Source organism: Microcebus murinus, chromosome 8 (assembly GCF_040939455.1).
Source record: "Microcebus murinus isolate Inina chromosome 8, M.murinus_Inina_mat1.0, whole genome shotgun sequence".
NCBI classification, from domain to species: Eukaryota; Metazoa; Chordata; class Mammalia; order Primates; family Cheirogaleidae; genus Microcebus; species Microcebus murinus.
In genome coordinates, this window is record NC_134111.1 from 10,408,390 (window position 1) to 10,421,467 (window position 13,078).

Consider the following 13,078-nt stretch of genomic DNA (forward strand, 5'->3'; position numbering starts at 1 on the left):
ACAGCACTCACTCTAGCTTGGGCAACAAAGCGAGACTCAAAAAAATAAAATAAAAAACACAGGAAATTGACGAGGTTGCCATTGGTTTGAGGGGCCTTTTCTTTAGGGGTGGCGTATGGGGAAGAGGGTATCACAACTTACCTCGGACCTTCCTTACACTGTTTGAATTTTTATTATCACGTATATAAGAACAGAGGCATGGCATACTTTTGTCTTTCTGTTTATTACCTTTTCTTTAATTATTTTCTTTCAGAGCAAAAATGGCATACTACATTTCACTGAACTTGGGGAAGATGTGAGGCAAACTAACTTCAAGTATAGAGAGGTCCTTTATTTTAACTGAGGAAGGTCTTTGAATTACAGGGCTGGTGCTGGGAGAAGAAATGAATCAAGCAGTGGCCACAAAGGAAGAGGAGCTTCTCTTCAGACATTTTTAATGTTCTTAATCCTTTTCAGTTCCCTTTCCCACAAATACAACCATTAATTACATAAGCCAATAATTTTAGAAATAAACTCCACGCTTAGCACTTTCCCCATCCCTTCTAACTGATCACTCATCGATGAATATAACCATTGTTAGAAAGCCCGATAAAAAACTACCATAAAATTATCTTCAAAACTCCTATAATTTAGGTTACTAAAACACATCTTTATTTTGCAATTGAACATTAAGAGTCACAGCTAGAGTTTTTTTCATGTTTGTACCTGAACAATTGTTTCTCAATCAAAATGAAATATGGCCAACAAAATAGGTTTAATGGCATTTCACATAATATAAATTGCTGTTAAGACTAAAACCGTTTTAATACAAACCAGCATTTTTTATCTTGTTTGTTGTTAGTATTTGTAAATTTTTTTACATGAATTAATGGCAGGAATTCTAATTTTTCACTAAACTTAAGACAAATACACAAGGCATTTCAAGCATACAGTAAGCTGCAGTGACAAATGCATAGTGATTTCAAATTATGCAGTGTTGACCAAATTCAAGCTTACACATTTTAAACGAACCCTTAGCCTCTTTACCTCTTAAAATTAGAGAACAAGTTATATGGAAGGAGATATTTTTGTGAAGTGAGGGAAAAGGTAATTTTAAAAGTTAAGGAATTCTATATTGCCACTAGTTTAGTGGAATCAACCATGAAAGGGCAACAAAAATGTAAAATTATATTTTAATTAAGAAATAAACTAGACTTCTGACTTTCCCCCTTCATATTTACATATAGCACCTGTTACAAAAAAAAATCCCAAATTAAAACAGCCTCTACACAGATATAATTAAATTTTAAAACTACTTAAAAATATCATTGATGAGTATATAGTAAACTATCGGTCCTAAAATTAAGCCTACACTGTAGAAAATAAGGAGTAGCTTTTCTTATTTGAAAAGATTACAACATAGATTACAACTGCAATGTCCTGATGCTAGAGAACACTGGGTTGGGCAGTTTTTATTTTTTTTTTTTTTTAAGCATATACATTCTACTGGCAGAAAATGAAAACAGCTTAATATAAACTGTTTTAGCCTCTTAAATCTTGCCCCTCATCATGTACATAAAGTGTCAGGACTTTTATCCCTTTAAACTTACTTGTGATATAGTATCTACTTAATCCCTAGGTACTACACTGAAAATAAAACAAATAGATTTCCAACTCATGTACTGCACAAAAAATACAGAGCAGAAATGATTCGAATAAACCAAACTTAGCTGAAGCTAGCTGAGGGAATTCAGAGTCCAGAAACACAGTCAATTGGGTATCCATTCTAGTACTAAATAAATTACAGAAAAAAAGCTAAGATTACACAGTTACTTCTTAAATATCAAATAAACTATCAAGAGATCATTCATTATAAAGCATTTAAACTTGGGACTGTGTAATGAGCTCTAAGACTAATCAATGAAATTTTTCCCATATTTACAAAATTCCTAGATTTAAAAAAAAAAAGTATAAATTAAGTCAGTAGTCAGCATGAAATAAAGTGCTACTATTTGAAATTCAAGAAATCAATTTTAACGTTGAAATTTCATCTCCTCTATAGATTACCAGAAAGAACAAATAATCTTGTGAACTCACTGAAGGATGGGAAAATGCAGGTGCCAAAGGATTCCAAAACTGGATTGAAATTTTCTTGCCCAGGAAGGCAAAATACCTGAAACGTTACAATTTACAAGTAGAAACTAAACAGCTTCTTTGAATAAAAGGAGAAATGAGCTCCACTGTGACTACAGTGGACACTGAGAAACCACATACAGTACCTACTTGGGTCTAAGGGTGTGAGCAAGGCTATCTCTTCCTTGATGGCTTTCTGGCAATAATTTTATTTAGCAAAGTTGCATTTAATTTAAGGTTATCACAAGTAATTTTGGAAACTCCTAGGGTTGAGAGAGCATGACACTAATCCTATAACAGCTGTAGCAAAAGTCAATGAAGGAAGATATCACCTATAGTTGCAGTTCTTCAGAGTATTTACTTCAAAAAAAGTCAAATTTGTGATATTTAAAAAGTTGGAGGGTTGGAAGCAGAAGTCAAATAATGAAGTCCCCACAGAGTCAAGCTTAATGAATGATAAATAATAAGTCCTACCTTTTTAAGCTTTTGCACAAATTAATAATGCCTACACAACTTGGTTTAAAATGCAGCTTTTTTTGTTCAGCTGCATTAATACATTCATAAGAATGTAAGACACCACTGCTACAAGTCAGATTTGGGTCCAGTGGTCTTACCTGTCCAAGACATTGAGAATAAAAAGGCAAAACCATTTATTGGGTCAGGGGACTCTGCACATATTTACCACAGTGAATCTTAGGCATCGTTTTCTGGTTTCACCAAGGTCACACCCTCAGAATGATGTTCTCACTTGTGGCTGCCACAGTGACAAGCCTGGAGACTTTCTCCATGGTAAACACATGAAGCAGCATGCTTACCCTCATACACAAATGTCCTTCCACACTCCAGAAGGCTAGAGTTCAATTATTTTACACTTAAGAAGCAGTACATGCAAATTTTCTAGAAAATTTCTATTCTATCTCCAAAGCAAAATAACAGCTTCAATAATGATTGCTCTTGTTCATAATGAAAATTACATTTTTTTCTTCTAAAATTGCATTTTTTGTAATGGAGTGTCATTCTCTTCCCTTATTTTTCAATCCCTTGTAGACTTTTTAAAAACAGATCAAATCATAATTCTAATAACATTTGAAAGATACATTCATTTTCTTTACAGCATGAAAGACATACAAATATCATTTTGTCCCTTTAAACAATGAAAGAAATTGACAATTTCAATCTTTTGTTCATAGAAAAATATCTTCTATATCATTTACACAACAATAGATAGGAAAATTCTACAGTGTTTAACTGAAACTTCTGTGAGCTTAACAAGGCTTTCAAATATATTCATTCTTGCACTGGAAAGTTTAAAAGATTTCAGGAAGTTAAACATTTGAACTTTCCCCTAAAATCATAATCTTTAACGTGCAATATTGCCAATATCTTTCGCTTTGTAAATTTTTAAAAAAATTGGTTTACTTATTTACGCATTGAACCATGTCTAGCCAACGCTGATGGAATGCACCCCAGCAGATATTATTTCTGGCTGTCCATTCAGCTTGGAATACTAAAATAAAGATGACAACAAAACAACAACAAAACCCACCCCCCCCCAAAAATAATATACTGCAGTAGAAAAACATACAAATAAATAGCAGCAAATTTATATATGGAAACAAATAACTATTTGGTGTCTACTCACAAAAAAATTCAACAAGATTATAAAAAGATGTCTAATTTCTGGCAGAAATAGGGATTGCTGTTGATATTTGATAACATCGAGAGGCTTATTGTAGTAACTGCTATTAAGAATAAATGAAGTCTCTATATAATAAAAGAACGTTGATAGTTGCAGACATGCTTAAGTAAGTTGAACCACAAACATACAATTTAGAAATTAATTTCTTGGGCTCTTGATAAAATTGCTGGAATTATCTGTTAGCAATTAGCCCTCAAAAACGTTTTAGGATTATATAAGTTCCTTTTTATCTACAGAATTCTCTAAGAATTTAATAAAACAATTGCTACAACTTGTATTGTAATCATACTGAGACACCAACAAATCTTTGTCAACAGATCAGTAATTATTATATTTGAGAAAATCCAGTAGGTTTTTATAACGTAGCTATTTCACTTAGAGTAAGCACCACAAAAAATGGTTCCAGCATTGTGGTTGAATGCGTTAAGTAAATGCAGGAAGTAAGCAGTGTTAATACAAAGTATTTAACTTTGTTGATGTGGCAGCTTACATAAATAAATGCAGGCTATGGCATAATTTATATCCTCTCATATTACTGAGATGTTTATTCCAACAAATATTTACCATAATGTTTTTGCTATATGTGACATAAATGCAAATTCACTTGAACTACAAAATAATTACTACAAAATAAAAGCCTGTAAACATATCCCACATTATTGTGGTATAAATAACTTTTATGAATTCAAAACTACTTTGGCAATCTTATCATCAGAATATTTTAAATATTCAAAATACAGATATTAAATAGCACGTTGTTATAAATTCATGTTTCCTTCTCCCTTCCTGATAAGATTATAAAACAAGTAATGCTATATTTAATTCTACTACATGTTCACATTATGAACATAAATTATTTTATTATAAGTGGACATATACTCTAAATCTTAGTTCTATGTTTTAAGTGCTTTTAAAAATTAGCCTTTTAATTGCAGTCCAGAATGTTTTCATACTGCATGTGTAGCAGCCTAAATACTTTACAAAAGTGTATGTTCTGTCAGGGAAGCAGGTCTAGCAAACTGAGTTGGAGTCCTAATAATTAAGATCACTTTTTGAAGTCTACTTATTTTCTAGCTTAAGTGAAATCTTGTAAGGTCATCATAGTTATTAAGTGAAAACACTGCCTGAGTATGCTTCTCTAGTTGAAATAGACTAAAATTCACAAGAATTTATGATATTCACCATAGGTCAAAATTTACTGAAGTTCCAGTATAATTCAGAGAACACTAGATTGAGAATTACAAAGCAGACCATGGAAGACCAGACTACTAAATCAGTTATCATTGCTGGACCTCTGTTTCTTTGCCTATAAAAATAAGGGAAGTGAAGGCTGGATAATATCCTTCAACTTCCTTTTAGCTCTCAAGTTGTAGTACTTCTAGTGGAGATGGAAGATAGGAGAGTTTTGCTCAAATACTTGATTAGACCAGATCAGACCTGCCAACAGATGACAAACAACCCTGTAGTTACAATAATCCTTTTGTGGGCATTAGCCTTTGTGAAATACACATATAAATAAATGCACGGAAGTATCTGTGTGTGTGTGTGTGTGTGTGTGTGTATATATATATATATATATATATATATATATTAGTACTTGAAACCATCAAGCAACTGCCTTAATGGGTTAACATACATTTATACATTTAAAGTCAGTTTTCATATAATAAATATAATGAGTGCTCTCTTAAAATGATTAGTCAGCTACCATCTTTTCTCCTGGCAGGCCATAAAAGGAAATTATTTCTTAGGCTGTTTACTCTGCCTCAATTTTGAATGGAAATAATGGTTTAACAAGCACAATTCTTCTTGTGAATATGAAGTCTATTTCAAATATTCCTCATTCTATTTACATAGTGTTGACACAAATCAGATGCTCAATAAAACACTTTAACATGGAAAAACCATCCTCAAGCAGAAAGGGAAGGTTTTCACAAACACTTCTTAGCATTTACAAAAGCCTCTAGATTCACCATTATAGACTTCCACTTGTCAGAATAAAAGTCAGCATTGTTTTCTTAGGTGTGTGGGGGTGTGGGGTTGGGAGGAAGAGGTGGTTACCAGAGCAGGAGAGTGGCTTAAATATAAGAAATTTGGCATTTTATCACACAATATTACACTGATATGGAGTCTAGAACTACTTGGTATATGAAAGCTAGTATTATTTCTAGAAACCTATTTAGATTGATATACAGATTAAAAAATTCTTATATGTAATGGATAAAGTCTTATCTGTTCAGTAAATAGGGAAGCATAATTAGCATATTCATTTTAAGAAGTTGTAAAGGATAATTTAAATTTAAGATCCTAATAAAGAAGCTTTAAAAAAGGATATTTTATGTACATAAAAATACTGACAAAGGGTAGCTCCCAGATGAAAAATTCACATATGAACAAGTGTAATTCTAAACTTCTAATACATTGTATTATCATTTAAGGACAGGCATTAATGATTTAAAAAGGCAGCAGTGCTCACTGCCAACAAATTACTAGTTAACCTCAGAAGTATAAACAAAGCCCTAAATTAGAGAATATGCCAACCATGACCTTTGTCTATGTCTACACAACTGAATCTTTTTGTCTATGGTTGTCATATTCTGTCCATACACTTAGAATACAGATTTTATTTTATTCAGGTGAAAAACTGCCAAAACAGTTAATACGGAGACCCCCGACATGATTTTACTTTTTTACTTTTCAACTTATCATGATGTCATACAGCAGCCTAAATTACATTTATCTGTTGGTAGAGAATGGAATGTTCAAATAAGATTCTAGTTAATTTACTATCTTATACCCTCTTGACTGTGAAATCAGGAAATAGATAAGAGAATTTCTTTTTGACATAAAGGCTATGTTTACTTCTCTCTTTAAAAAAAGATTTAAAATATTTTAATATAATCATTTGGTATCTTGATTATTAATATTTAAGAGTTTAATTTCCTGATATTTATTTATTTGTTTTATTTTTTGAGACGGAGTCTCGCTCTATCACCCAGGCCAGAGTGCCATGGCGTCAGCCTAGCTCACAGGAACCTCAAATTCCTGGACTCAAGCAATCCTCCTGCCTCAATTTCCTTAACTGTATTATTATGGATTTTGAACATCTGAAATGACATGATTTAGATTATACTGAAAATTTTACATGTGCATTTCCCCCCATATATTAAATGGCATTCCAAAATACCTACCATTTGACTTTAACTTTATTAAGCCTATACAGAAATATTCAGAAACCACTAGGAAATGAATTTTTTACACCACAATCCATATAAAATAATTATGTAAAATAACATTTGAATAGGTGAGCAAATTTTCACTTATCTTAACCTGGGGAATTTTAAATTTCTTTCTGTAGACTTCAAAACAAAACAAAACCGAAAGAGGAAAATATACACATCCTTAATGGAAATCAGATCCTCAATCATTCTGGACAATCAAAAGACTCCTTATTAACATGCTTATACCTTAATTAGTATATATAAACTGGAGTAATTTAATTGTACACAAAAATGACAAGAAAATCCTCATTTTAGTCATTGTGGGATTTACATTTAAAAATAAAGTCAAGGCCGGGCACGGTGGCTCATGCCTGTAATCCTAGCACTCTGGGAAGCAGAGGCGGGTGGATTGCTCAAGGTCAGGAGTTTGAAACCAGCCTGAGCAAGAGCAAGACCCTGTCTCTACTATAAATAGAAAGAAATTAATTGGCCAAGTAATATATATAGAAAAAATTAGCTGGGCATGGTGGCACATGCCTGTAGTCCCAGCTACTTGGGAGGCTGAGGCAGTAGGATTGCTTGAGCCCAGGAGTTTGAGGTTGCTGTGAGCTAGGCTGACGCCACGGCACTCACTCTAGCCTAGGCAACAAAGCGAGACTCTGTCGCAAAAAAAAATAAATAAAAATAAAGTCAATAATGTTTCATTTCTTGTTTGAAGAATTTCAATTAATAGATAGGTGTGAATCAAGCTTGATATTAACTGAAATGAGTGCTGAAGAGTAGTATTTTAGTTACAGATAGGAATAAATCACAACTGCTCTAACTTTAGCTCAGAGTATCAATATGTTTAACATTAATGTACATGTTAAGACATAATTTTAGGAATAAAATAAATACAAAATTTGAATAAAGCATCTTTTAAAGTTGAGCTGCTAAACTGTAACCCCTGTCCCTCAGTAAAGGAATGTGCAGATTTTAAACAATTCCATAGCAGCAGAGCCTGCACTCAGTAGAAGACAAATTATCTTTGCTTCTTATGGCAAATCACAGTATTAAGTAAGAAACAGAATTTCCTTACCCTTCTTTGACTGCCTAACACTCACTATAAGAAGCTGTTTATATGTGAACTTATTCAAAATGCATAAAAATGTAAGAATGTACAATATACATACATACCTCCTAGTGGGGTCAAATGAGTGCCTTTTCATTAGACATACAAAGACGTCTCAAGGCACTTAAGGGGTTAAGACACAATGCATGCATTCCTTTACATCAAGCATGTGAAATCACATGATTTGGAATAAGCCGACCTTATGATAAATATAAGTTATTAAATCCAAGAAAATTTGTAGATTCATATTTATACTTTCTATAAGATGCTGGTAAATGGACAATGTGCAGCATTTCCTGGGAACAGCAAATTCCATCTTTCTTCTTTTGAACAGCAGGTCTCTATGGGGGTGTGTAGGGAAAGATGTGCTGCATCCATAGGCAGTGTATTGGCTAATATTAAGAATGATATTGCTAAAATTTCAAAAATAAAATCTGGCAATCAGTATAGTAAGTACAAGAACCACTGGAAAAGACCAGAGCTGACTCCTGATGTTTACTTCTTTTTGCTTTCAAGATAAAGGTGTATGACAGAGATGATGAGAATTCTGAGCCGTGCTTGTGGCAATTCTACCAAAAGGGGACTGTATGGCACCACCACAAAACTTCATAAATTACCCTGAACATACTCAGTTATTCACTATTTGTTCGGAGCAAAGCATGAAATAGTCTTCAAACACATTTGAGTTATAGATTGTGAAAGAGTGAGTTTTTAAAACATAAAGTGCAACAGTGCTGAAGTTTTCAAAGTTTTTTTGAGTTCTTCTTTTTTTTTTTTTTATTTGTTAGATGCCATTTCCTGCGGGCAGTATTATGGCACAATGAGTAGAAGGGAAAGCAGTTTTCCAACACATATTCCAGACCTTTTGCTTTCTTATTTATTTGATGTTGTTAAGGGTTTAACAAAGCCTTCTTCATAAACTTTCAAAATAGCTTCACATACAAATCTGTATTGACTCTGAAAAATAAAACATAAAATATATAATTGATCAGAAAAATCAGAAATGAAAGAAAAAAAGACAAACATCTCACTTGGCTTACTTATTAAAAAAATGAAGGTAAAACTTTTTTGTTGGCAAAACTCATTCATATGTTACTGGAAGAGATGTTAAATACTACAACCCCCAGGCCGGGCGTGGTGGCTCACACCTGTAATCCTAGCACTCTGGAGGCTGAGGCGGATCGCTTAAGGTTAGGAGTTCGAAACCAGCCTGAACAAGAGTGAGACCCCGTCTCTACTAAAAATAGAAAGAAATTAGCTGGCCAACTAAAAATATATGGAAAAAATTAGCTGGGCATGGTGGCACATGCCTGTAGTCCCAGCTACTCGGGAGGCTGAGGCAGAAGGATCCCTTGAGCCCAGAAGTTTAAGGTTGCTGTGAGCGAGGCTAACACCATAACACTCTAGCCTAGGCAACAGAGTGAGACTCTATCTTAAAAAAACAACAAAAAAAACCACCTGCAACCCCTATAAAGGGGAAGATGGCAGCATCTAACAAAATTAAATTAATTTACCTTTGATACAACAATCCCACTTCTAGGAATCTGTCCTAAAGATAAACTAGAAAAAGAAATTGAAAACACATATTCACAAATGAGGCTATTCATTGCCTGATTATGATAAAAAAAAAAAAGAGGTAGAAATAGTCCAACTGCCATCAATAGGGACTGGGTAAGTAATACATTGTACATTCTTACAATGGAATACTATTCTAAGTGGGGGAAAAAAGGAATTAAAAGTCTACACATTACTATAGAATGATTCCACTATATTAAGTAAAAAAAAAGCAATGTTGAAAAAAGTATGCACAATATATTATCTTTATTAAAGAAGGGGGAAAACAAATATCTCAGTATATGTTTAAAAAAGAAGGGAAAGATAAATCATTAAAAATGGTTTCCTACAAAGGGAAAAGGGTTAGGGAGAAGGAGAGAAACAAAGACTGGACTTCCTTAAATATACCTTCCTTCTTTTATAGATTTTATTTTGGAACCATGTACATATAGCACATAATTATAAGATTAATTTCAAAAATCCCTAAATAATGGAAACTATCATGAAACAAAGCAACATGTGTATCTAGTTGATGGCATAACCACATAAAGGGAGCTACTTCAAAGGACTTTAAAAACAATAATCTGACTGCCTGTCTGTGGTAGGATATATTCAAAGAGCAAAAAGAACTGTGCAAAAATTGAAAACTCTTTTCAGTAGCCTTCTTGTTTATGGTGTAGTGTTAGTATTATTATAAAACTGTTGCTGTGCAATGTGGAATAAAACAAATGAGTACTTGTGATATTCTGTATTGTAGAATTGCTGTATTATAGAGAAATAGTATTCTTGTTAAAGAAGAAAGGAGATGAAGATGTAAGACAAAAGAGGTTAATTGTAGTCTCGAATCTATATTGGAAGCAACAGCATTAACCAATGACACATGTATTTTCCTAGCTCTGGCAATTGAACATTTTTAGAGACAAATATTAATCTAAGCAATAAAAATCACTAGAGCTCAGAGAGTGGTACCTAAAATAATTTCTCAATAAAACCACAAGGACTTGGAGAAACTAGCGAAGAAATGATACTGAGGAATAAAATGTACAAGATGGGCCTGGGCATCTTTTCTGATAGCAGTCAAAGTTGCTAAGGTCTTGATAAAATGACTCTGGAGACAAGCTGAATAGGCTCCCACTGGCCAAGAATGGGACAATTTGGCCCAGATACTAAAAAAGCACTTGACAAACCTGAGCATCCTTTCATGAAACTTCAACTTGAGAAAGGGTATTTCTAAAAAACCTATGGCTAATATAACTTAGGGGTGAAAAACTGAAAGATTTACTTGTAAAACCAGGAAGAAAACAAGTGTTCTTGTCTTACACCTTCCAGGCAACATTGTACTGGAGGTTCTAGCCAGGACACTTATGCAAGAAAGAAGGAAAGGAAAAAAGGAAAGGAAAGGGAAGGAAAGAAAAAGGGCATCTAGATTAGAAAGGGCATCTAGATCTATCTCTACTTGCAGATGACATGATCTTATAACAGGCAATCCTAAAAAATTAACTCTTACACACAAAACACTCTTGGTTAATAAATGATTTCAGCAAGGTTGCAGTTAAAATGATCAACACACAAAATCAATTGTATTCTTATGCCGTAGCAATGAACAGTCTTAAAATGAAATTAAGTAAATGATTTCATTTACAATAGTACCAAACAAGACTAAAATACTTAGGAATAAAGTTAACCAAAGAAGTGTAAGACCTATATGCTGAAAACTACAAAAAGCATCACTGAAAAAGATCAAAGGTCGGCTGGGCGTGGTGGCTCATGCCTGTAACCCTAGCACTCTGGGAGGCCGAGGCGGGCAGATTGCTCGAGGTCAGGAGTTCGAAACCAGCCTGAGCAAGAGTGAGACCCCGTCTCTACTATAAATAGAAAGAAATTAATTGGACAACATATATAGAGAAAAAATTAGCCGGGCATGGTGGCGCATGCCTGTAGTCCCAGCTACTCCGGAGGCTGAGGCAGAAGGATTGCTTGAGCCCAGGAGTTTGAGGTTGCTGTGAGCTAGGCTAACACCACAACACTTTAGCCTGGGCAACAGAGTGAGACTCTATCACAAAAAAAAAAAAAAAAAAAAAAAATCAAATCTAAATAAACAGAAAGACAATACTGTGTTCATGATTTGGAAGACATAATATCATTAATATGACAGTACTTCCCAAATTGATCTGCAGATCCAAAATTCTAGTTGCCTTTTTTTCCAGAAATGACAAACTGATTCTAAATTCATATGGAACAATCCCAAAAAAGAAAAACAGAATTAGGGTTTTACATTTCCTGCTTTCAAATTTTACAACAATGCTAGCTAGCATAGGAACAGACATATAGATCAATGGATTAGAATTAAAAGTCCAGAAATAAATTCTTACATTTGTGGTCAACTGATTTTTGACAAGAGCCCTGAGACAATTCAAGGGGAAAGAACAGTCATTTCAACAAATGGGGCTGGTACAACTGGGTATCCATGTGCAAAAGAGTAAAGCTGGAACCCTACTTCAGACCATATACAAAAATTAACTCAAAATCGATCATAGTCCTAAGTGTAAGAGCTATAACTGTAAAATTCATAAAAGAAAACAGAGGAATATATCATCATGACCTCGAGTTAGGCAATGATTTCTTAGCAATAACAACAAAAGGAAAAGCAAACTGGTTTCATCAAAACCAAAACTTTTATGTTTCAAATGATATAATAAAGTGAAAAGACAGAATGGAAAAAAATATTTGCAAAACATACAGCTGATAAGGGACTTGGATCCAGAAAATACAAAGAACTGGTTCATGCTTGTAATCCCAGCTACTGCAGAGGCTGAGGTGGGAAAATCGCTAGAGGCTAGAAACTTGAGACCAGCCTGGGCAACACAGTAAGACACTGTCACTACAAAAATAAAATATAAAATAGTTAGCTGGGCACATTAGCTTGCACCTATAGTCCCAGATACTTGGAAGGCTGAGGCATCATGTGAGCTAGGATCATGTGAGTCTAGAAGTTCAAGGCTACAGTGGGCTATGACTAGGCCACTGTACTCCAGCTTGGATGACTGAGCAAGACCCCTTCTCTAAAAAAGAAAATGTAAAGAACCCTCACAACTCAACAATAAAATGATAATCCAATTAAAAAATGAGCAAAAGATTTGAACAGTTCTCTGAAGAAGAAAATATACAAATAATGGTCAATTAACACATAAAAAGATGACTAACATCGTTAGTTATTAAGGGAAATGCAAATCATTCACAAAGAGATAGCACTTCATATCCAGTGAGATGGCTAAAGTAAAAAAGTAACAAATGATGATATGGAGAAAATGAAATTCTCATATACTGCTAGTGGAATTGCAAAATGATGCAGCTATGTAGTAAAAATCTGGTAGATTGTCA

At 33.8% G+C, this 13,078-nt stretch overlaps 1 protein-coding gene across 6 annotated transcripts in view; it reads right to left on the reverse strand.

Moving 5' to 3' along the window:
* Positions 1-417: 417 nt before the first annotated feature.
* Positions 418-13,078, reverse strand: part of PTPN4 (protein tyrosine phosphatase non-receptor type 4) — a 225,519-nt gene continuing 212,858 nt past the window's right edge. For all 6 annotated transcript variants that reach the window (XM_012749752.3, XM_012749750.3, XM_012749751.3 and 3 more), the window contains one exon: positions 418-9,100. In XM_012749752.3, coding sequence (XP_012605206.1) covers positions 9,017-9,100 — 84 coding nt within the window. In that variant the 3' untranslated portion in view covers positions 418-9,016. The remainder of the gene's footprint in view (positions 9,101-13,078) is intronic.